The 23,746-nt window shown below is 46.8% G+C and overlaps 1 protein-coding gene across 2 annotated transcripts in view; it reads right to left on the bottom strand.

Annotated features, from left to right (window-relative positions):
• The window catches only part of LOC138293745 (glutathione S-transferase P 1-like), a 71,145-nt gene that overhangs the window by 35,079 nt on the left and 12,320 nt on the right, over positions 1 to 23,746 (bottom strand). Inside the window, exons 1-2 of one of the 2 annotated variants that reach the window (XM_069233083.1) lie at positions 18,343 to 18,456; positions 3,838 to 3,873 (exon numbers count right to left, since the gene is read on the bottom strand). In XM_069233083.1, the coding sequence (XP_069089184.1) occupies positions 3,838 to 3,873; position 18,343 (37 nt within the window). In that variant the 5' untranslated portion in view covers positions 18,344 to 18,456. Of the gene's footprint in view, positions 1 to 3,837; positions 3,874 to 18,342; positions 18,457 to 23,746 lie in introns of those variants that run through there. The other variant, XM_069233082.1, reaches the window with a different exon arrangement.

The following is a 23,746-nucleotide window of genomic DNA, read 5'->3' as shown; positions in this document are numbered from 1 at the left end:
AAGGCAGATGGTCTGCCGGGCCTGGCATCAGCACACCTGCCCCTTTTAACTCCATTGTGCTCAGGTCCACTCAGTTCCCTTTGGGTCCACTCAGATCTACTCAGGTCCACTCAGGTCTAATCAGGTCCACTCAGGTCCCCTCAGGTCCACTCAGGCTCTCTCAGGTCCATTCAGGTCCACTCAGTTCCCCTCTGGCCCACTCAAGTCCACTCAGGTCCTCTCAGATCCACTCAGGTTCACTCAGCTCCTCTCAGGTCCACTCAGGTCCCCTCTGGTCCACTCAGGTTCTCTCAGGTCCACTCAGGTCCTCTCAGGTTCCCTCCAGTCCACTCCAGTCCATTCAGGTCCTCTCAGGTCCACTGAGGTCCACTCAGGTGCCCTCCAGTCCACTCAAGTCCACTCGGGTCGACTCAGGTTCACTCAGGTCCACTCAGGTTTACTCAGGTCTACTCAGGTCCTCTCAGGGCCACTCAAGTCCACTCAGATCTACTCAGGTCCCCTCGAGGTTCGGTGCTTGGATCCTTCACACTCTGACCCTTCAAGCTACTCAATCCTCCACTGAGTTCCTCCTCTCAAGTAGAGTCAAGCTTTGCAGTGGGCTCCAGCTGCTGCCTGGCCTTATTCAACTGCTGGCCTTTCTCGGGTCTCACAGTCTCACAGGTGGGCCTCATGGCGCTTGTTCACCTGTTTGGGGAACCTTCGGTCTTCGTGGCTTCAACCCCACCCTTCATTACTGCGACCAGTGCATTCCCACTGAGCTTCTCCTCCACACCGGTACATCTCCTTACAACTGCTGCACCTACAGACTCTCCACACATACTGTGCAGTTCCATGATCAAAGTATATTCTGGGAATATTCATTCAAATATGATTTGGTCTTTCAGTGGGGCCATAATATAGGAAAAACTGCCATTTGACACGCTCTCAGTCCTGCAGTATTAACATAAACAAAAGTATGATAACTGATTCTTCCTTTAAAAGTATTTTTAGAGCTAAGCTGATCCACTAAATTGCACACTATTATGCTTTGCATACCTCTTAAAATGGCTAAGGCAGGTTGTTTCTGCATTTAGAAAGGAAAGTCTTTTTTTCATTTCTATATGTTTTCCAGGCCTGGAATGAGCTATGGAACATTGCTAAGCCTTGGTTATCAGATTATAAATCTCCACGGTCTGTCGGTGTGGATGAACTCAGCTGCTGAAGAAGGCATCTTTGAGCTCAGATTCTTTGGAGGACTAACATACCTGTTCATCAGCTCAATATGTAATTGGCACACCCTCAGCACATGCCTCCTTGCACCATGAGGGAAATCAGAGTGAAAATGCAAAACTCTGGGCTTGTCACAAGGATCTAGTTTAAAATATTTCAAAATCATTATGACTCCATTTGCCTTATGCACACCTGTGAGGAAGGCGTACTTCCAGTTCAGCCTCACGTAGTACAAATATCCTTATGTTCAGCATGATAAACAGATTCTAGGATTCCAGCCTAGAAGTGAATCACTTTCTTCCAGTGGATGCAAAGATGAGGTCCAATGTCACTGCAATCAACAGACACACACTGAACCCAAAGCTTTTCAAACAAGGATCCAGCTGAAGTATTCTTGGAAGAGGTGTGTGACTGAAGAATTTCAGGAGCCCCTCCACCCACCTCCACTAGATCTGACTGGACTTAACTACCTCCCCCTCTGTGCTAGTCTCTAACTCACCAATCACAGAACTCCAAAGTGACCAAAAGAAATCATAGCTCGGTCTACAACCCCTAAATAAACCATAGAGTTTCATTCTGCTGTTTGACGAGCCTTAGTTTTACTGCACTCAGCTGCTGGTCTGTTCTTTTCTCCACACTTTTTAATGTTGCCATTGAAAGTGTATTAATGTACTTGACACATGTATGTTCCTCTATGCAGTATGCTATAGTACGCATTATCTTTCTACCTAATTCAAGTTCATTTTTTATTTTTATGCCAACTTAATATGCTTTTGTGCTTCAGGGACATAGCCAATAAACAAGCATTGACTAACAACAACACCCTATCACAAGCACGCACTCCATCCCCCTCAGGCATCACGCCCAATCATATAATGTCACATCGCACAATGTCTCAACCCAAGGCTATTAAGCTTATTCCAGCACATGCCATCACAGCATGTTAGTCCTTTCACCTTAACCCCACGGGAAGACTACGACAACACCAGCTAAGATGCAACTCCCAGGTCCAGCTCTCCTTGTGCTGCTGCATCGCTCCTGATCTTGTCTTCTGCTTGCTTTTCCCTCATTCTAACTGCCTTCTGCTTGCTTTTCCCCCATTCTCACTGCCTTCTGCTTGCTTTTCCCCCATTCTCAATGCCTTCTGCTTGCTTTTTCCTCATTCTCACTGCCTTCTGCTTGCTTTTCCCTCATTCTCACTGCCTTCTCCTTGCTTTTCCCCCCATTTTTGTGTGCCTTCACCTTCCTTTTCCTTCATTTTCACTGATTTCTCCTGTTTGTTTCTGCAGCCTCCCCTCGCAACTCTGGACCATCCATCATTTCATTTCCAGAATTCTGAACGGCTCTAAAGACCTGGCTGTTCGAATGAGCCTCCAGAACATGCAAGCGCCTTGATACCCTGTCAGGTGATTGGCTGTGCTTTACAAATCCTGATTAATTGATTAAACTCATCAACAGACTTTCATTAATCGGGGTGGTCAGTTATTAAATACCTGCTCTCTAGTGAACATACCACCCACAAAGACTGTTCCCACAAAAGCTAAGCAGAATTCTACAGTCCTCGTGGTTTCTTTTGCTCTAAATCTGCACTACATAGTCACACACAATACTGTAGACTTACACATACTTACAGATGCTTTACATGACCTGCATACATAGTCTCCATGAGCCTAGACTTAGTAAGGGGGTTATACACACCTATGCCTCTTGAATGCACAAAAGAGATTGGAACTCAGAGACAAGCACACCAAACTCAGCTATTTATATTCACAAAACAACTTGATGTTGATTTTTATTGCTTTGCAAAATTAGTACTTAGAAGCACCTTATTCACCAGTATTAGGAACCACATAAACATGGTGAGCTTACCTGGTCTTCTGCCCTTGGGTGAGAGGGCCTGACCTAGCTACAGTTCTACTCAATAACAAAAGAGGGCAGAGTAGGAAATCATTGTAGACTTCATTAAATGAATGGAAGGGAAGCTCATGAAATAGCTGCAGTGCTAATGGGGCCATGGAAGGAAGTCCATTACCCAGGTGCTGTAGTACTCAGTCCCGCAGAGGGCAGACAATGACACGTCTGCTGTAGTACTCAATGCCGCAGGTGGAGGTGCTGTCATTGCTGCAGTACACGCTGTTGGCCACAGAGGGCAGTCACGTCCACAGCTGCTGTAGTGCTCAATGCCACAGGTGGGAGGTGGTGTCATTGCTGCAGTACACGCTGTTGGCCACAGAGGGCAGTCATGTCCAAGGGTGCTGTAGTACTCAATGCCACAGGTGGGAGGTGGTGTCATTGCTGCTGTACACGCTGTTGGCCACAGAGGGCAGTCACGTCCACAGCTGTTGTAGTACTCAATGCCACAGGTGGGAGGCGGTGTCATAGCCACAGAGGGTAGTCAATGACATCACCTCTCTTTAGACAAAGTGGTCCTTCCGGAGGGTTCTAACTATTCCTTTGCTCTAGACTCAGTAGAGAAATGGGACCAACTCTCTGTTTTGAGCTCAGGGCCAAGAAAGGTGCCAGCGGCCATTTTAAGCCGGCTGAGGTCACGCAGCTCATGGTGCTCCTCAGTCCACCTTACTCTGTGTTTCCCTCTGCATTTAAAAGAGGAGATGACATGGCACTTACCGTGGATGTTGAAGTAGGTGATGGTGTACTGCGTCACTGCAAGAAGGAAAACAAATAATTAGGATATGTAATGTACACATATAAACAAATATAACAAGTAATACTTGTTGGTCAACATCATAGAGGCAGCGCTGACTGCAGTTCAAGGTGTCTCGTTGGGCGCACATGGACATCTTGCCACCCTCTGGTCACAATTTTTCTGCTTTAGAAAAGGTGACTCTGTGGTGAAAACTGAGCATGGAAGAAAGCCTAAAGTGGGGAAGGAGCCCCAGGAGCATCAAGCATTTGCAGAGCCAAGAGGTCTAGCTTTGGCATTCGGGACAGGCGTTGACAGGGATAGGTAGAGATGTGGCACAGGCCTCTAGGACATGGAGACAGGAGTAGGATTGATCTGTATGTCAGTCAGATGCAGAGACTGTGAAAGACAAGAAATGGGCACAGAGGCATTCCCGGATGGGTGGAGGTGCAGGCACACATGGGGGATGGATGGAAGGAAGAAAGGGGCTGATGGCTGTAGCCAGTTACAAGGATCAGGCCCGAGGTGGGATGCTGCATGGAGGCAGCAGCGGGAGAGAGAAGTGGCATCAGACGCAGAGACTGACCAAGAAGATGAATGACAGACCCCAGAGCCGATGAGGGGAGGGGCATACCAATGGACTGGACGGAAGGATGAATGGGGCAAGGTTTTGGGAACATCCTTACTTCTGATAAAGCAGTTTCCCTATTAGATTGTCATAAGTCTGGTTATGATGCAGGGAAAGCAATGTGACTCATCATCCTCAGGCTGACAAAATGTTTCTTGTATTGAGGAGTGCAGCTGGCTGAGGTGGTGTACTCTTGAAAGGGAGGAGGCCACAGTGAACGTGGCTGATAGCCTGTTGCAGGTTCTGGATGAGCACAACCACAGTGCATGGGACACCTGCAGCAGGAGATGCGCTATCATGGAAAGAGAAGAAACATTGCAGCGAGGTTGGCGATCGCCATTGGCTCGTGAGTCAAAGCTTGTCAACTAAGATGGTGGAGCCTTATCTTATTGATGCAGCAGCCATCTTTGATGAGGGGATTCCTCGTGTGAGCCAATGGAGTTCACATGCCAGATCAATGGTCTAGTTTTTGTATGAGCTTAGAGGAAGCACAAATGACAGTGTGTTTATAGTTCAGTTTCTTGGGAGACTGGGGTGAGGCAGAGGGGAACAGTGAGAAAGTGAGACAACAGAGTTAATGCATCAAAGTTAACACAAGCACACATAAAATAAAGGCGCCTTCTCAGCTATGTTACTGAAAATGACAGTTAAAAAACAACTTTATATTAAAAAGAGCTGCAGAAAGGCTGCACCTTGCACAATGGCATTTAGGAACGCATGTACTGATAGAAAACATAGTATAGAATAAACAACAGTAAAGCGTTTGCATTAGGTGCAGCACTGCTCCCAAATGTATTATCCTATGTGTTCAGTAAACTGATTTAATTTCCTAGACTGATGATCTGTAGCACTGCAGTAGGGAACACCTTCTTTCCAAGATGGTTGTTGCATTCACCTAGTAGTACCTGCCAGATGCTGCTCCTGAACAAAGCTCCTCATGTTCTGCATGGAAGCACTCCCTAGGAAGAGGAATATTAACCTAACAGCCGATACCAGATAGTGACAGATACTCCACTGAAGACCCCTCTCTGGCTTGTTCAGAGAAGCATTGACAATACGTGTGTCAGAGAGCTAATGCTGCCGGTAGCCAGACCTTCCAAGGACTCTCAGACACCCAGTTGGGATGGTAATGCCTCTGCATGGTGCACAGTTGCATTCTCCTGCCCACGCTCCTGACTTTGTACATATGGTATACTGCCTATGGATTTTTGGCCCTAGCTTCACTCCAATCTAGTGCATGCGCAGAAGCCCAGGTCTGTCCCGGGACCTATCCTGTGACCTGGAGAGGTGCAACAAATGGTCACTCATTATACTAAGGGTGTTTGGACAGAATATCAGAAAATATATCATATTACACAAATATCAGGTCAAGAATATTGGGACATCAAACATATCATCGACAGGACTATTGACGGTATAGGAGAGCAGTTGTGTGACACAAAAATTCCTAAGTATCTTATAGGTTGATTGGAAAACATCTGCAGGCTGGCGGGAAGTGTGGAACGAGCTGCATTAAACAAAAGAGGTTCAGTTTTTGCTTGGTTGACTTTGTATCCGCCTATTTGCGTAAAGCAGGTGATTTCGTCAGTGGCATTCTGAATGTTTACCTTCTCAGTCTTCAAATATAAAATTGTGACGTCGGCAAACAACGTGATCTTCACCATCCCAGCCCTAAGAGGCAAAATCAAAGGGTTGGGCGAATCCTAACCGCAAGGGGCTCTATAAAAAGACAAAAAGCAGTGGGGACAGAGGACAACCCTGCCGGATACCCCGATTTATTCTTAGAGCCCCAGCTTCTTTGGAGTTAATGATGATCCATTGAAAGGTTCTTCAACTAAAGAGACAAATGGAGATGGAAATCCAGATTTTCCCAGGTTAAACAAGAGTGCCCGCCAGTTGACGAGATGGATTGCTTTTTCTGTGTCCATCATTAGAATTGCTGCCTTTTCTTTGTTAGTTATAAAATAGTCAATAGCTTGAATCAGACAATGGGTATTGGCAGCCATGCTGGTCCTGATGGATTATCTGGTGGGCACAAGGTGCAAGATGCTCAGCCCAGACTTTCATAAATAATTTATAATCCACATTAAGCAGGTTTACGGGCGGTAGGAATTAGGATCTAATGGATTCTCATCTTCTTTCAGGAAGGTCACTACCACAGACTCTTTGAAAGTCTTTTGAAGGGACACAGCTTCCTTTATATGATATATTGTTAGAAAAGGGGGTAATTCCGCCTCAAAAACCTTATAAACTTTGGTGGGTATGCCATCACTTCCGCTGGCTTTAGCATTTGCGCTGCTTTTAAGGGTGACAGCTATTTCCCCGTCACTATTTTCCTCAACAAAACACTTTACCTGTGGTAGCTGCACTGAGGTGAAGTAGTCAGATAACGCCGCATCCAGGGGACAGTCGATATCTTATAAGGTCAATCAAGCTAGGGCCTGGAACCATAGCATGCCGAGGAGTCTTCAAGCTGCAGTTGAGATCACAAGGAGCGAAGCTTCAAAGCCAATCCACCCAACGGCTAGGCAAGCATCATGAGACCAGTTTATTAGAGCTAAGCAAGAGCTTAGAGACTTATTTCTCCCAGAGCTGATCGCAGGGAGGAAAGCTTTCCAGCAGAAGCTCTATGAAGAGAGCCAGCATGTTGGGAAGTACCTGGCATGGTCAACAAAATGCAGAAGAGTTGGCAGCTAACCAATCAAATTGAAGATACAGCTACTAGGGCAATGGAAGTCAATAGCGAATGATAGCAGGGATATTTCTCCACCATTACAAGCAAATCCAACACCTTCCCCAAATAGGTGTAGATTGAGGTAGGAATAGTAAATGTCACCCCTTTAGTGTCCAACACCTTCCTCAAATTGATCTAGATTGGAGTGGGAATAGTGGGGCTAATTACATGAGGGCCCAAATCGCCACCAGTGGCAGCCACATCCACATCACTTAGAGGATGGCCAGTCCACCTCCCAAAGGAACTATAGGCATCCTGGTCTCCAGTGTATCTGATGGCCCCCCATGATACTGACAGAAGGCCCTAGAGGGGAAACATCCTGGACAACTAGGTCTAAACCACTACTTGCCTGAACCACTACTGCTAAACAAATAAAAAGTCTCTACAACTAAGTTCTGAACAACTACTGGCTAAACAACAATTGTGCCTGAATAACAATTGCCTGAACAACGAATTTTAAGGTAAGGTTTTCTTTTTGGTTTTTATGGTTTATTAGTTGTTTAGAATATATATATATATAAATATTAGTTGTTCAGGCAATTGTTATTCAGGCACAATTGTTGTTTAGACAGTAGTTGTTCAGTACTCACTATGCTGAAGTCACAGCTGATAACTCACAACTACAGAACATGATTACTGATCTCACTGGCAAAACAATGACGCTGACATCACATCTTCATGATCTGCAGCAGAGGGGGGCCAAGTCCAAGAAGCAACAACTTCCACATAAACTCCAGTTAAGGTGCACAATACTCAGATTTCGTCTATACAATCTAAGCTAAAGGATCTTGAAAACTGCGTGTATGTAACCTTTGGATCATGGGTGTGCGTGAGGGCAGGGAAGGCAGTGATGTTGGTCAAATTATGGTTCAATTGTTTAAAAAGGTCTTCACCAGCCTGGTGAACTGGGTCTGGGACTTTCAGGTACAAAGGGCGCATCGACTTCTTAACTGGGTTCAAGCAGTCAGCTTTGGCTCTGAAACTAGGCCACGCACCATCCTAATGTATGTTGGAAAATGTTTGTTCTGACAGGCTATCTATTTTAATGTCAGGCCCTCTGCTCCAGTCACAGAGGATTCTAACTCCTTTGTTCCCTCAGATCTCTGTAAATTAATTATTTACTGATCCAGATGGAGACTTAAACAAATGATTGATTCTTTAGGCTGCCAGTATTGAGGCGTTCTTACAAGAACCTGTGCGCCATAAAGTTCAAAGAAGTGGGCGGGCTAGGCTCTGCTTCTCTGAAAATGAAGCTAAGGATGTTCTCCAGCAGTGACAGAAATGAGATCAGCATGGGGAGGCCTAAGGGCATTGGCTGAGGGTGTGTGGAGAGAGACTGAATTGTGGGAGTGTCGGTCTTCTGACAGCAAGGTGGGGATGATTTTGTTCCCTTTTCTTCAGGGTGGAGGTGGGGTCCTAGGTCAGGGTTGTGGGGGAGGTTGTTTGGAAGGTTCAGCTTGGGTCCTTTTCTGCTGTTGTATGGCTGTGTGTGAGTTTATTGGGGCATGCAGTGGGTTTAAAAAATGGAAAGAGTCAAATTGGCTAAAAGTTTTGAGTTTCTCTGCTATACTTCAAAATTCAAGCAGAGGAGTTCAGCTTTGTACGTACAATAGGCCAATAGGTGTAGAGGGAGAGAAGGGGAGGTACTAAATATACTTCTGACCTTGGGGGGGTAAACTAGGTGTAGTGGTCTATGCTGTATATGTATGCTGCCTTGCGTATGCCCCTGTGAGGCATTATGATGTAGTAACATCCCAACTTGGAATGTGAATGTGCGTATTAAACTGGGGTGGCAGTTGGTTGGGCACCGTTGCTGTACGCAGGTCTAGCTGCAGCGCGGCACCTGTTTATGAATACATTTTCATTTGAACTAACATGTTATTGGAGTCATTGCTACACTAGGTCTACACTGTTTTGGGTTTATATCCGCTAATATGTCACAACGTAAAAATGTTGCAGGCCTAAATCGGCCTCTAAGGCGTAGATTGGTCAAGGAAGAAGTTGCACATTCTAAATTGCACATTTTAAGACTGACTGAAACTCATCTTGCTTACAAGGGTATGGCATATTTACCACAGCTAGGTCTGTACAACTTGGATGTCCTCTCTCTCTTCCTCTTTATCTCTCTTTCTACCCCTTCTCTTTCCTTGTAAGTCTTGTTACTGCTGCCCTGTATGTTATTTTGGTAATGTATGTTTAATCTGTAATAATTTGTCACCTTGAATGCTTTCCAAATATTATTTTTTTAAAGAATATCTAATTTTTTTTATTTTATTCTGAAATTTTAATAAACTTGTAATTGTATGTATTAGGAATGCTTTGTTATTTTATTGGTATTGTTGGTGATTAGAAATATAATAAAAATAGTTAGTTGTATATTTGCAAACAATAATACTAATTAATTTATTATGTACAAAAGTAATGACAAATTTTTCAAATTTGTTTTGTTTTCAAACTTTATTAATTGTTCATTTGGACATTTTTTATTATACATATTTCATCTAAAAAAACAATCATTTGTATAGAGTTAAGTAAATAAAACATTTCTTTTATTTTTTAAATAATAACAAATCTAAAATGTATTTACATGGTATTGTATGTTGTACATTTCCATCTTTTATTTTAGATTGGTTAACAGTTTTCTAATATTTCTTAAATGTTTAATAAAAACATCTTTAACATCATTTTAACACATTTTTTGAGTGTATATTAGATAATTGTATATATGTTATGATATTATTTAATTTATACTTAATACATTTTAAAAATGCTATCACAACGTAATTTGACTGTGTGGTATCTTGGAGTGTAAGTTCCATGCACGCGCATGGAACGTGATGCAGCTGGGCGGCATGATCGTAATAGTCTTGAGGGTTCCAATAATGTTAATACTTGAAATGTGGACAGCAGGTGGAGATTGATGCAGCTGGATTGGGTGTTTCCTGCGACCTGAAAAAAAACTTCAATTTACCACCTTGCCACAGTCTGCAAAGTGTACTTATATACAGGCATGTTTTACGGTTGAAATTTTTTGAATTTTTTTATAATTTATTCAACATTTTTACAATATTTCCCATTCATGTCAATGGAGTGATAGAGGCTCATCACGGTCTTGGCGGACGGGATACTTCATCACAAACATGACGGATATGCCGCCCACCGCATTACAAGTTCCGTAGGATATATTGGAACTTGTAATTCAGCAGATGGATTATCCGTCAGATTTGTGATGGAGAATCCCATCTGCCAAGCTTGTAATCAGGCCCATGATGTCTTTTTTTAGTTTAATTTAGCAGGCCATTTTTTTTTTACAGCTACCTTCTATCTTGTAGTCTACTTATATTAATTTTAATCTATTTTCCGGCAACCAGGTCATGGCAAGGTGCTGCTGTTCATCAGAACAAGTAAGTCTTTTTTTAAGCATTTGTTAAGGGTTTCGAGTATAGGGGAAGTTGAGGAGGGTAGGTCTAGAAGGGGGTTGTTGTGTTTTTTTAAAATATATTTAGATGCCTTACTGTTCTTGTTTTTCACTAGTTTGTTGGTTAGTATTTTTCTACACTAGTTTAGTAATGTATCTCTATGTTATGTTAAAATAAGTTATGTTAGTTCTATTTTGATGATTAATTGTTAAGCCTTTGCATTTTTGGGACTGTAATGTGTTTTGTGGATGGTCATTTAATTTTCTTTACAGGTTTCTTTCTACGAACGTGTGTTATGGGCATTAGGAGGGGCATTAGGAGTTTACTTTTTTTAAATTTAACGGAAATCGTTTTTGGATTATTTGAGGGATTTTTATAGGATTTGTTTCATTTTTACATTTTGTTTGGGCTGGAGGGGGAATAGCAAATGTAATCCCTCCATAGTGTAACGCTTTCCCTACTGTTGCACAGAATGGAGGGGGAATAGTAAATTTAACCTCTCTGAAGTCCAACGCTTCCCCTGCTGTTGCACTAACTAGGGTGGGAATAGTAAATGTAACCCTTCTGAAATCCAACGCTTTCCCTACTGTTGCATATATATCTGTGTGTATATATATATATATATATATATATAGATATATATATATACATATATGTATCAACACAATTATTAAAAATAATTATTGTGTATTATGTAACAGCAGCGTTTAAAGAATATTTCACTCTGTCAATCAGGAAAGATTTCATTGCCGTTATTTAGGGCTAATTTAGAGTTTGGCGACAGGTTGTTCCATCACAATGGTGACGGATATTCCGTCCGCTGGAATATAAAACCCATTATTTCCTATGGGAAAGAGCTATTAGCATTGTAAACTCCTAACCGGACTTTCTGTGCCACATAAGTTGAGAATGAAAAGTAAAACAGTTTCACATAAGCGAGCCAATTCACAGCGCCACGGCCGCCATGAGCATCAGCGCGAAGCAGCACACAAGAGGAAGAAGAAGTGCCCTCAGTCCAACGTATCGGCAAACGTGCAATTATCCATGTAACAGGGGCGATGTCCAAGGCGGTAACAAAACATCCCCAAGGAGGGACAAACGTAAAACATTCACCAATGATAACAAAAGATTTTTGAAAGACAAGCCCACGAACGAGTGGTAGTGATGGGCATGAGGAGGGCGTTGCTAGATACTAACACTTCGGAAAAGCAGTGCTTGCGCGCTGCTATGCTCAACTTAACTAGTATGGGGGAATTCCCACAGCACCAGGAAGGAAGTCATAAAAACAGCAGCTCGTGAGTAAGACGAAATCCAGATGAGGATTCACAAAAAATAACTGTAAAACTCATCTGAGCAGCCTGTGAGGATAAGATTGAATGCACACGTTTCAAGGTGCACATTCAAAACAAAAACCTGGCCTTTAGCAGTTTGGTTTCCTTCTGATAATATCAATACAGCGTTTCCATCTCCTTCAGCATCTGCCCTGATCAACAGTGCCGCTTACAAATGTGAAAGCCTTCATGACGGCCATTTGTTGAACAACCAGGAAAGAGAAGCAGCACATTTTGGAAGAGTTTGCAGCTCTGCACATGGGCGGATTCTGTGCCACAAATGATCAATGTGCCCAGTGTAGGAAAGTACCATCTTGCCTGGCATGTTACCCCCATTTTTACTTGTGTGTCAGTTTGTTTTTGCCGGTGTCACTGGGATCCTGCTAGCCAGGAACCAGTGCTCATAGTTTGTGGCCTATTTGTGTACCCTGTGTGGTGCCTAACTGTATCACTGAGGCTCTGCTAACCAGAACCTCAGTGTTTATGTTCTCTCTGCTTTTCTTTTAAAATTGTCACTGCAGGCTAGTGACTCATTTTACCAATTCTGATTGGCAAACTGGAACATCTTTATAATTCCCTAGTATATGGTACCTACGTACCAAGGGTACTGGGGTTCCAGGAGATCCCTATGGGCTGCAGCATTTATTTTGCCACCCATAGGGAGCTCAGACAATTCTTACACAGGACTGCCACTGCAGCCTGAGTGAAATAACGTCCACGTTATTTCATAGCCATTTTACACTGCACTTAAGTAAGTTATAAGTCACCTATATGTCTAACCCTCACTTGGTGAAGGTTAGGTGCAAAGTTACTAAGTGTGAGGGCACCTGGCACTAGCCAAGGTGCCCCCACATTGTTCAGGACAATTTCCCCGGACATTGTGAGTGCGTGTAGGAGGCTGGCCTGGCTTGTAGTGGGTACCAAGGGGTACTTACACTTTGTACCAGGTCCATTTATCCCTTATTAGTGTAGAAGAGGTGTCTAGCAGCTTAGGCTGATAGAAAAGGGTAGCTTAGCAGAGCAGCTTAGGCTGAACTAGGAGACATGCAAAGCTCCCACTATACCACTGGTGTCATATGCACAATATCATAAGAAAACACAATACACAGATATACTAAAAATAAAGGTACTTTATTTTTATGACAATATGCCAAAAGTATCTCAGTGAGTACCCTCAGTATGAGGATAGCAAATATACACAAGATATATGTACACAATACCAAAATTATGCAGTAATAGCAATAGAAAACAGTGCAAGCAATGTATAGTCACAAAAGATTGCAATAGGAGCAAATAGGTATAGGGGCAACACAAACCATATACTCCAAAAGTGGAATGCGAATAACGTATGGACCCCAAACCTATGTGAGCTTGTAGAGGGTCGCTGGGACTGTAAGAAAACAGTGAGGGTTAGAAAAATAGCCCACCCCAAGACCCTGAAAAGTAGGTGTAAAGTGCACCTAAGTTCCCCAGAGAGCACAGAAGTCGTGATAGGGGAATTCTGCAAGGAAGACCAACACCAGCAATGCAACAACGATGGATTTCCAGACGAGAGAACCTGTGGAACAAGGGGACCAAGTCCAAGAGTCACACTCAAGTCGTGAGTGGGCAGATGCCCAAGAAATGCCAGCTGAGGGTGCAAAGGAGCTGCCACCGGATGGTAGAAGCTGTGGATTCTGCAAGAACGAAGAGGACTAGGAACTTCCCCTTTGAAGGATGGATGTCCCACGTCGTGAAGAAGCTTGCAGAGGTGTTTCCGTGCAGAAAGACCGCAAACAAACCTTGCTAGCTGCAAGGGTCGTGGTTAGGGTTTTTGGATGCTGCCGTGGCCCAGGAGGGACCAGGATGTCGCCAATTGCGTGAGGAGACAGAGGGGGCGCCCAGCACGACAAAGAGCCTACTCAGAAGCAGGCAGCACCCGCAGAAGTTCCGGAACAGGCACTACGAAGAAGAGTGAACCGGAGCTCACCTGAAGTCACAAAAGGAGGTCCCACGACGCCGGAGGACAACTCAGGAGGTCGTGCACTGCAGGTTAGAGTGTCGGGGATCCAGGCTTGGCTGTGCACAAAGGAAATCCTGGAAGAGTGCACAGGAGCCGGAGCAGCGGCAAATCACGCGGTACCCAGCAATGCAGTCTGGCATGGGGAGGCAAGGATTTACCTCCACCAAACTGGGACTGAAGAGTCACTGGACTGTGGGAGTCACTTGGACAGAGTTGCTGAGTTCCAGGGACCATGCTCGTCGTGCTGAGAGGGGACCCAGAGGACCGGTGATGCAGTCTTTTGGTGCCTGCGGTTGCAGGGGGAAGATTCCGTCGACCCACTGGAGATTTCGTCGGAGCTTCTAGTGCAGAGAGGAGGCAGACTACCCCCACAGCATGCACCACCAGGAAAACAGTCGAGAAGGCGGCAGGATCAGCGTTACAAGGTTGCAGAAGTAGTCTTTGCTACCTTGTTGCGGTTTTGCAGGCTTCCAGCGCGGTCAGCAGTCGATTCCTTGGCAGAAGGTGAAGAGAGAGATGCAGAGGAACTCTGATCAGCTCTTGCATTCGTTATCTCAAGAATTCCCCAAAGCAGAGACCCTAAATAGACAGAAAAGGAGGTTTGGCTATTTAGGAGAGAGGATAGGCTAGCAACACCTGGAGGAGCCTATCAGAAGGAGTCTCTGACGTCACCTGCTGGCCCTGCTGGCCACTCAGAGCAGTCCAGTGTGCCAGCAGCACCTCTGTTTCCAAGATGGCAGAGGTCTGGAGCACACTGGAGGAGCTCTGGGCACCTCCCAGGGGAGGTGCAGGTCAGGGGAGTGGTCACTCCCCTTTCCTTTGTCCAGTTTCGTGCCAGAGCAGGGCTGGGGGATCCCTGAACCGGTGTAGACTGGCTTATGCAGAAATGGGCACCATAACGTGGACGTTATTTCACTCAGGCTGCAGTGGCAGGCCTGTGTAAGAATTGTCAGAGCTCCCTATAGGTGGCAAAAGAAATGCTGCAGCCCATAGGGATCTCCTGGAACCCCAATACCCTGGGTACCTCAGTACCATATACTAGGGAATTATAAGGGTGTTCCAGTATGCCAATGTAAATTGGTAACATTGGTCACCAGTCTGTTAGTGACAATTTGGAAAGAAATGAGAGAGCATAACCACTGAGGTTCTGATTAGCAGAGCCTCAGTGAGACAGTTAGTCATAACACAGGTAACACATACAGGGCACACTTATGAGCACTGGGGCCCTGGCTGGCAGGGTCCCAATGACACATACAACTAAAACAACATATATACAGTGAAATATGGGGGTAACATGCCAGGCAAGATGGTACTTTCCTACACCTTACAATGGATAAGTACAGGCAGACAGTTTCAATAAATGGTGTTGAGGCCTTGGCCTACAGGGACACAGGTGCCAGTATCACTTTGGTGACTGAAAACCTAGTGCCTCCTGAACAACACATCATTGGACAACAGTATAAGATTATTGATGTCCATAACTCCACTAAGTTTCTTCCCTTTGCTATAATTCAGTTTAGTTGGGGTGGAGTTACTGGCCCTAAGCAGGTGGTGGTATCACCTAGCTTACCTGTAGACTGTCTCTTAGGTAATGACCTAGAGGCCTCAGGTTGGGCTGATGTAGAGTTTTATACCCATGCAGCCATGCTGGGTATCCCTGAGGAATTGTTCCCTCTCATTTCTACTGAAATGAAAAAGCAAAGGAGAGAAGGCCTGAAAACTCAAGACCCCTCTCCAACAACAGGTAAAAAGGGTATCACAGTATCCCCTAACCACCCTGCCATACAGGATACCATTCCTGTGGTGGGAGAAACCTCTCCTGGGGTGGCACCTGTACCAAGGGAATCAACAGCTGGCATAGCTGTACTCCCTGAGGTGGAAGTACCTCTCTGTGGGATAACTAATATTGGTGATAAACCCACCATTATAGTTAACATGGAGCATCCCTCCAACCCTCCCAGAGAAACTTTAGTGCAGAAAACCTGCACTGCCTCACAACACTTAGGACAGCAGCCCTGCCCTAGTGTGGAGCTCATAGGACAGCATCCCTGCCCTGCTCCAACTAAAGAGAAACAGCATCCCTGTTCTCTCTTCCAGCCATATGGACAAAGTTTTTGCCCAGCTATGGCTTTACTGAGACAGCATCCCTGTCTGGCATTCTCATCACTAGAAATAGGTCCAGTGGATACTCCCCACTGTTCTAAACTAAAACTTACTGATAGGAACTCTGAAAATATATATTCACACTGTTGCTTAGCTAAAAAACTTCAAACAGGGTGGTTTACATCCCCACAAGTGGATGATAAAGGGAGTAACCAGTCTATTGCAGAGCTACTCTCTACTTATCACCACTTAGACAATAAAGTTTCAACTGGCCAAGGTTAGCCTTATTGTCCTTCGTTTGGGGTGGGGGTTGTGTGAGAAAGTAGCCTCTTTCTAGCCTTGTTGCCCCCACTTTTGGCCTGTTTGTGAGTATATGTCAGGGTGTTTTCACTGTCTCACTGGGATCCTGCTAGCCAGGGCCCAGTGTTCATAGTGAAAACCCTATGTTGTAAGTGTGGTTGTTATGTGTCACTGGGATCCTGCTAGCCAGGACCCCAGTGCTCATAAGTTTGTGTCCTATATGTATGTGTTCCCTGTGTGATGCCTAACTGTCTCACTGAGGCTCTGCTAACCAGAACCTCAGTGGTTATGCTCTCTCTTTACAAATTGTCACTAACAGGCTAGTGACCAATTTTACCAATTCAGATTGGCATACTGATACACCCTTATAATTCCCTAGTATATGGTTCTAAGGTACCCAGGGTATTGGGGTTCCAGGAGATCCCTATGGGCTGCAGCATTTCTTTTGCCACCCATAGGGAGCTCTGACAATTCTTACACAGGCCTGCCACTGCAGCCTGAGTGAAATAACGTCCACGTTATTTCACAGCCATTTACCACTGCACTTAAGTAACTTATAAGTCACCTATATGTCTAACCTTTACCTGGTAAAGGTTGGGTGCTAAGTTACTTAGTGTGTGGGCACCCTGGCACTAGCCAAGGTGCCCCCACATAGTTCAGGGCAAATTCCCCAGACTTTGTGAGTGCGGGGACACCATTACACGCGTGCACTATACATAGGTCACTACCTATGTATAGCTTCACAATGGTAACTCCGAACATGGCCATGTAACATGTCTAAGATCATGGAATTGTCACCCCAATGCCATCCTGGCATTGGGGAGACAATTCCATGATCCCCCGGGTCTCTAGCACAGACCCGGGTACTGCCAAACTGCCTTTCCCGGGGTTTCACTGCAGCTGCTGCTGCTGCCAACCCCTCAGACAGGTTTCTGCCCTCCTGGGGTCCAGCCAGGCTTGGCTCAGGAAGGCAGAACAAAGGACTTCCTCAGAGAGAGGGTGTTACACCCTCTCCCTTTGGAAAAAGGTGTAAGGGCTGGGGAAGAGTAGCCTCCTCCCAGCCTCTGGAAATGCTTTGATGGGCACAGATGGTGCCCATCTCTGCATAAGCCAGTTTACACCGGTTCAGGGATCCCCCAGCCCTGCTCTGGCGCGAAACTGGACAAAGGAAAGGGGAGTGACCACTCCCCTGACCTGCACCTCCTCTGGGAGGTGCCCAGAGCTCCTGCTGCCGCTGCCTGGAAAATAAAAAGATAAAGTTGTCCATAAGCCAGGCTGAAAACATGGAGCCTCCTAAGTTTTCAGTAGTTGGCCGGTGCGCTGGAGGCGGGATAAACACTGGAAAAGGCATGACGTTTGCGTGCCTTACACCATGAAATCAAGCGAATTTTAAAAGGCAAGCCCAGGAACCAATGGAAGTGACTGACGTGGCATGGGCGTGGTTTAAAGCCCAGAGAGATTCAACAGAGGCCAGAAAGCGTGTGCGCTCGACCCTAAAAAATGAGCGCTGTCATGTAGTATGCATGTCTTCGTGTGTTCATGTATGTGTTCCGATCATCATGTGGTGGCTGCGGTACAACCATGATGCAACACACGCATGGATGATGCATGAAGCGTATGTATCATCACCCTTCTTTTTTTGCCGATGCTGATAGTCACATTTTTTGTCGATGTTGAGTAGCATCATTCAAAAAAAAGCAGTTGCAAAACCGATATTTCTGCAGAGAAGAGACCAAAAGGTGAGACCTCCAGGCTTTGCCAATGCACCTTTAACATTGCACTTATGCTTTAGTTTGCCTCAATAATTATTTAGGACTAATGCAAACAATCCTATTTGAAATGGTTTCTTTGTTTGATAATTTCTCCATTAGTTCTGTACTGGTCTCCACAGTAAACTCCCAGCTGTGTCAGTAGTATAATGTGCAGGAGCCCCCCCCCCCCCCCCCCGCCAATGCAAGGGTCGGTCACTTACTTGTGGTCCCCCGTTGAGCAGCGGCTCTCCGACCCGTCCAACCCCTGCAGTCTCAGAGAGGAGTGCAGCGCCTAGACTCTGAGCCAGACTTTATCTGAGCTGGGAGCTGAGTCATGGAGAGAGCGAGGGAGGGGAGAAAGAGGGAAGGAGGGACAGAGAGAGAGTGAGAGGGAGGGAGGAGTAGGGAGAAACAGGGAGGTCACAGGAGAGAGAAAGCGAGGGGGGCTGGAAGGGAGAGGGAGGGAGAGGAAGAGAGAGAGGGAGGTACTAGGAGAGAGAGAGAGAGAGAGAGAGAGGGAGAGAGAGTGGAGTTCAGCGCCTAGACTCTGCGCCAGACTTTATCTGAGCTGGGAGCTGAGTCACTGAGAGAGGGAAGAAGAAGGAGGGAAGCAGCCAGGAGGAGAGGGAGGGAGAGAGACAGAGAGAGTGGGTGCAGTATAGCGCCTAGACTCTGTGCCAGACTTTATCTGTGCTGGGAGCTGTCATGGAAAGGGAGGGAAGGGGGGAGGGAGAGAGAGAGATGGAGGAGGCAGAGAGAGACATAGAGAGAGAGAGAGAGAGAGAGAGAGAGAGGGAGAGAGAGCAGAGAGAGAAGAGAGAGGGAGGGAGAGATAGAGAGGGAGAGAGGGGGGTGAAAGAGAGAGGGAGTGAAAGAGAGAGTCAGGAGAAGAGAAAGAGGGTGAGAGAGAGGGATTGGAGGAGACAGGGAGAGGGAGGAAGTCAGGAGGAGAGAAGGAGGAAGATAGAATGGAGTGCAGCGCCTAGACTCTGTGCCAGACTTTATCTGTCCTGGGAGCTGAGTCATGGAGAGAGGGAGGGAGGAGAAAAGGAGGAAGGGAGAGAGGGAGAAAGTGAGCCAGGATCAGGAAGTGAGAGAGAGGGAGAGCAGCCCTTTCAAGTGTCACGCATCTCGTGTTAAAATGATGCATTTTCGGTAATTCTCCCGCATTACCACAATGCCTGAGATTGTCTGATGAAATATCACAGAAGCTCATATCTCAGCCAAGCATCTACACGGATTTGAAGACCTAAACACTAAACCACACACCAGTTTAATTAATGTACAAACCCCCTCTTCCCCCCCGCTCAGACCGTGGTAACAAACAGATGTGGATGTCCAACTGCAAAACAAAGTTTCTGAACATGTGCCGAAAACTGGGTGGGTCCCAGAGACCAGAACTGTCTACTTTAGAACCCTACAAGGGGGCTTGAATCCCGGCCTTGGCTCAACATTGTGTGATTCTGAGCAAACCATCTCACTTACTCCTGCTAAGCAGAAATGTATCTGAATTCATGTAACCCCGCCCTCAGTTCATTCATTAAAGACTGTTACAAACTACATTATCAGCACCCAGGCCCTGGCCTCCACAGACTATATTCTCCTCGGCGACTTGAATTTTCACCTCGAGAACGCCAACAACAGCAACTCCACTGCTCTGATCGACAACCTCGCCAACCTCGGTCTCAAACAACTGGTCACAACGCCCACCCACTCCGCCGGCCACACACTAGACCCCACCAGCAGCCACATCACCTTCAGCCATACCACCGAACTCCACTGGACCGACCACCGCTGCATCCACTTCACCTTCCAGAAACCCGCCACTCACCACCGCCCTCAACAGATCCAACGCCGCAACTGGAAAAAGATCTCGGAAGACCAACTGATCTCCATCCTCGCCTCGGCCCCGCCACCCAGCACCACTGACCCCAACACAGCTGCCCTCAACCTCAGTCACTGGTTAGACAACTGCGCCAACACCCTCACCCCGCTCAGGAAATCCTACAACAACCGCACTAGCGCCAAGGCCATCTGGTTCACCACCGACCTTCAGACCTCAAAGCGGGAGTGCCGGAAAATCGAGAAGAGGTGGTGCCGCTAACCAACAGAGAGCAAGCACTCAGCCCTCAAGACAGCCATCCGCAAGCACCACCATCTCATCCAGACCACCAAAAGATCCTGCTACAAAGATCACATCGATAACAACGCCCACGACAGCAAAGAGCTCTTCAGCATCGTCAAAGAACTCACCAACCCCAGGTCATGCTCCATCGACCCCCCTCCATCGCAAGACCTCTGCGACTTCCTCGCCACCTTTTTCCATTGCAAGATCACGGAAATCCACGACAGCTTCAACTCCTCCCCCACCACGACCACCACCAACCTCCACACACCTAGCCGCACCAACCTCTTGCTCTCCTGGACCCACATCAACGACGAGGACACCGCAAAAACCGTGAGCACCATCCACTCCGGATCTCCCTCTGCCCCCTGCCCCCACCATGTCTTCAACAAAGCGACCTAGGGGCAACACAAACCATATACTCCAAAAGTGGAATGCGAACCACGAATGGACCCCAGGCCTAGTGTAGTGTGTAGAGGATCGCTGGGAGTGTAAGAAAATACTAAGGGTGTCCAAGATACCCCATCCCAAGACCCTGAAAAGTAGGAGTAAAGTTACCCTACTACCCCAGAAAGAGAGTAAAGTCGAGATAGGGGATTCTGCAAAGACAACAACTGACTGCAAAGCACTGAAGACAGATTCCTGGACCTGAGGACCTGTAAAGGAAGGGGACCAAGTCCAAGAGTCACACAAGTGTCCAGGGGGGGCAGGAGCCCACTAAACCCCGGATGAAGGTGCAAAAGGGCTGCCTCCGGGTGGAAGAAGCCAAAGATTCTGCAACAATGGAAGGTGCCAGGAACTTCTGCTTTGGTCAGAAGATATCCTACGAAGTGCTGGAGGATGCAGAGTTGTTTCTACGCAGAAGGACTGCAAACAAGCCTTGCTAGCTGCAAGAGTCACAGTTGAGGATAAATGGTGCTGCGCAGGCCCAGGATGGACCAGGAGGTCGCCACATGGAAGAGGAGGCAGAGGGTGTAGGAGGCTGGACTGGCTTGTAGTGAGTACCAAGGGGTACTTGCACCTTGCACCAGGCCCAGTTATCCCTTATTAGTGTATAGGGTGTCTAGCAGCTTAGGCTGATAGATAATGGTAGCTTAGCAGAGCAGCTTAGGCTGAACTAGGAGACGTGTGAAGCTACTACAGTACCACTTAGTGTCATATGCACAATATCATAAGAAAACACAATACACAGTTATACTAAAAATAAAGGTACTTTATTTTTATGACAATATGCCAAAGTATCTTAGAGTGTACCCTCAGTGTGAGGATAGGAAATATACACAAGATATATATACACAATAGCAAAAATATGCAGTATAGTCTTAGAAAACAGTGCAAACAATGTATAGTTACAATAGGATGCAATGGGGAAACATAGGGATAGGGGCAACACAAACCATATACTCCAAAAGTGAAATGCGAACCACGAATGGACCCCAAACCTATGTGACCTTGTAGAGGGTCGCTGGGACTATTAGAAAATAGTGAGAGTTAGAAAAATAACCCTCCCCAAGACCCTGAAAAGTGAGTGCAAAGTGCACTAAAGTTCCCCTAAGGACAAAAGAGTCGTGTTAGAGGAATAATGCAGGAAAGACACCAACCAGCAATGCAACAACTGTGGATTTCCAATCTAGGGTACCTGTGGAACAAGGGGACCAAGTCCAAAAGTCACAAGCAAGTCGGAGATGGGCAGATGCCCAGGAAATGCCAGCTGCGGGTGCAAAGAAGCTTCGACTGGACAGAAGAAGCTGAGGTTTCTGCAGGAACGAAAAGGGCTAGGGACTTCCCCTTTGTTGGACGGATCCATCTCGCCTTGGAGAGTCGTGCAGAAGTGTTTTCCCGCCGGAAGGACGCCAACAAGCCTTGCTACACGCAAATCGTGCGTTTGGCGTTTTTGGACGCTGCTGGGGCCCAGGAGGGACCAGGAGGTCGCAAATTGGACCTGCAGAGAGAGGGGACGTCGAGCAAGACAAAGAGCCCTCACTGAAGCAGGTAGCACCCAGAGAAGTGCCAGAAACAGGCACTACAAGGATGCGTGAAACGGTGCTCGCCGAAGTTGCACAAAGGAGTCCCACGTCGCCGGAGACCAACTTAGAAAGTCGTGCAATGCAGGTTAGAGTGCCGTGGACCCAGGCTTGGCTGTGCACGAAGGATTTCCGCCGGAAGTGCACAGGGGCCGGAGCAGCTGTAAAGTCGCGGTTCCCAGCAATGCAGCCCAGCGAGGTGAGGCAAGGACTTACCTCCACCAAACTTGGGCTGAAGAGTCACTGGACTATGGGGGTCACTTGGACAGTGTCGCTGGATTCGAGGGACCTCGCTCGTCGTGCTGAGAGGAGACCCAAGGGACCGGTAATGCAGCTTTTTGGTGCCTGCGGTTGCAGGGGGAAGATTCCGTCGACCCACGTGAGATTTCTTCGGAGCTTCTGGTGCAGAGAGGAGGCAGGCTACCCCCACAGCATGCACAAGCAGGAAAACAGTCGAGAAGGCGGCAGGATCAGCGTTACAGAGTTGCAGTAGTCGTCTTTGCTACTATGTTGCAGGTTTGCAGGCTTCCAGCGCGGTCAGCGGTCGTTTCCTTATCAGAAGGTGAAGAGAGAGATGCAGAGGAACTCGGCTGAGCTCATGCATTCGTTATCTAAAGTTTCCCCAGAGACAGAGACCCTAAATAGCCAGAAAAGAGGGTTTGGCTACCTAGGAGAGAGGAAAGGCTACTAACACCTGAAGGAGCCTATCAGCAGGAGTCTCTGACGTCACCTGGTGGCACTGGCCACTCAGAGCAGTCCAGTGTGCCAGCAGCACCTCTGTTTCCAAGATGGCAGAGGTCTGGAGCACACTGGAGGAGCTCTGGACACCTCCCAGGGGAGGTGCAGGTCAGGGGAGTGGTCACTCCCCTTTCCTTTGTCCAGTTTCGCGCCAGAGCAGGGGCTAAGGGGTCCCTGAACCGGTGTAGACTGGCTTATGCAGAATTGGGCACATCTGTGCCCAACAAAGCATTTCCAGAGGCTGGGGGAGGCTACTCCTCCCCTACCTTCACACCATTTTCCAAAGGGAGAGGGTGTCACACCCTCTCTCAGAGGAAGTTCTTTGTTCTGCCATCCTGGGCCAGGCCTGGCTGGACCCCAGGAGGGCAGCTGCCTGTCTGAGGGGTTGGCAGCAGCAGCAGCTGCAGTGAAACCCCAGGAAGGGCAATCTGGCAGTACCAGGGTCTGTGCTACAGACCACTGGGATCATGGAATTGTACCAACAATGCCAGGATGGCATAGGGGGGGCAATTCCATGATCATAGACATGTTACATGGCCATATTCGGAGTTACCATGGTGAAGCTACATATAGGTAGTGACCTATATGTAGTGCACGCGTGTAATGGTGTCCCCGCACTCACAGAGTTCAGTGAATTGGCTCTGAACAATGTGGGGGCACCTTGGCTAGTGCCAGGGTGCCCTCACACTAAGTAACTTTGCACCTAACCTTTACCAGGTAAAGGTTAGACATATAGGT

The sequence above is a fragment of the Pleurodeles waltl genome, chromosome 4_2 (assembly GCF_031143425.1).
Source record: "Pleurodeles waltl isolate 20211129_DDA chromosome 4_2, aPleWal1.hap1.20221129, whole genome shotgun sequence".
Classification (NCBI taxonomy): Eukaryota; Metazoa; Chordata; class Amphibia; order Caudata; family Salamandridae; genus Pleurodeles; species Pleurodeles waltl.
This window is presented reverse-complemented; position numbering and strand designations above follow the sequence as displayed.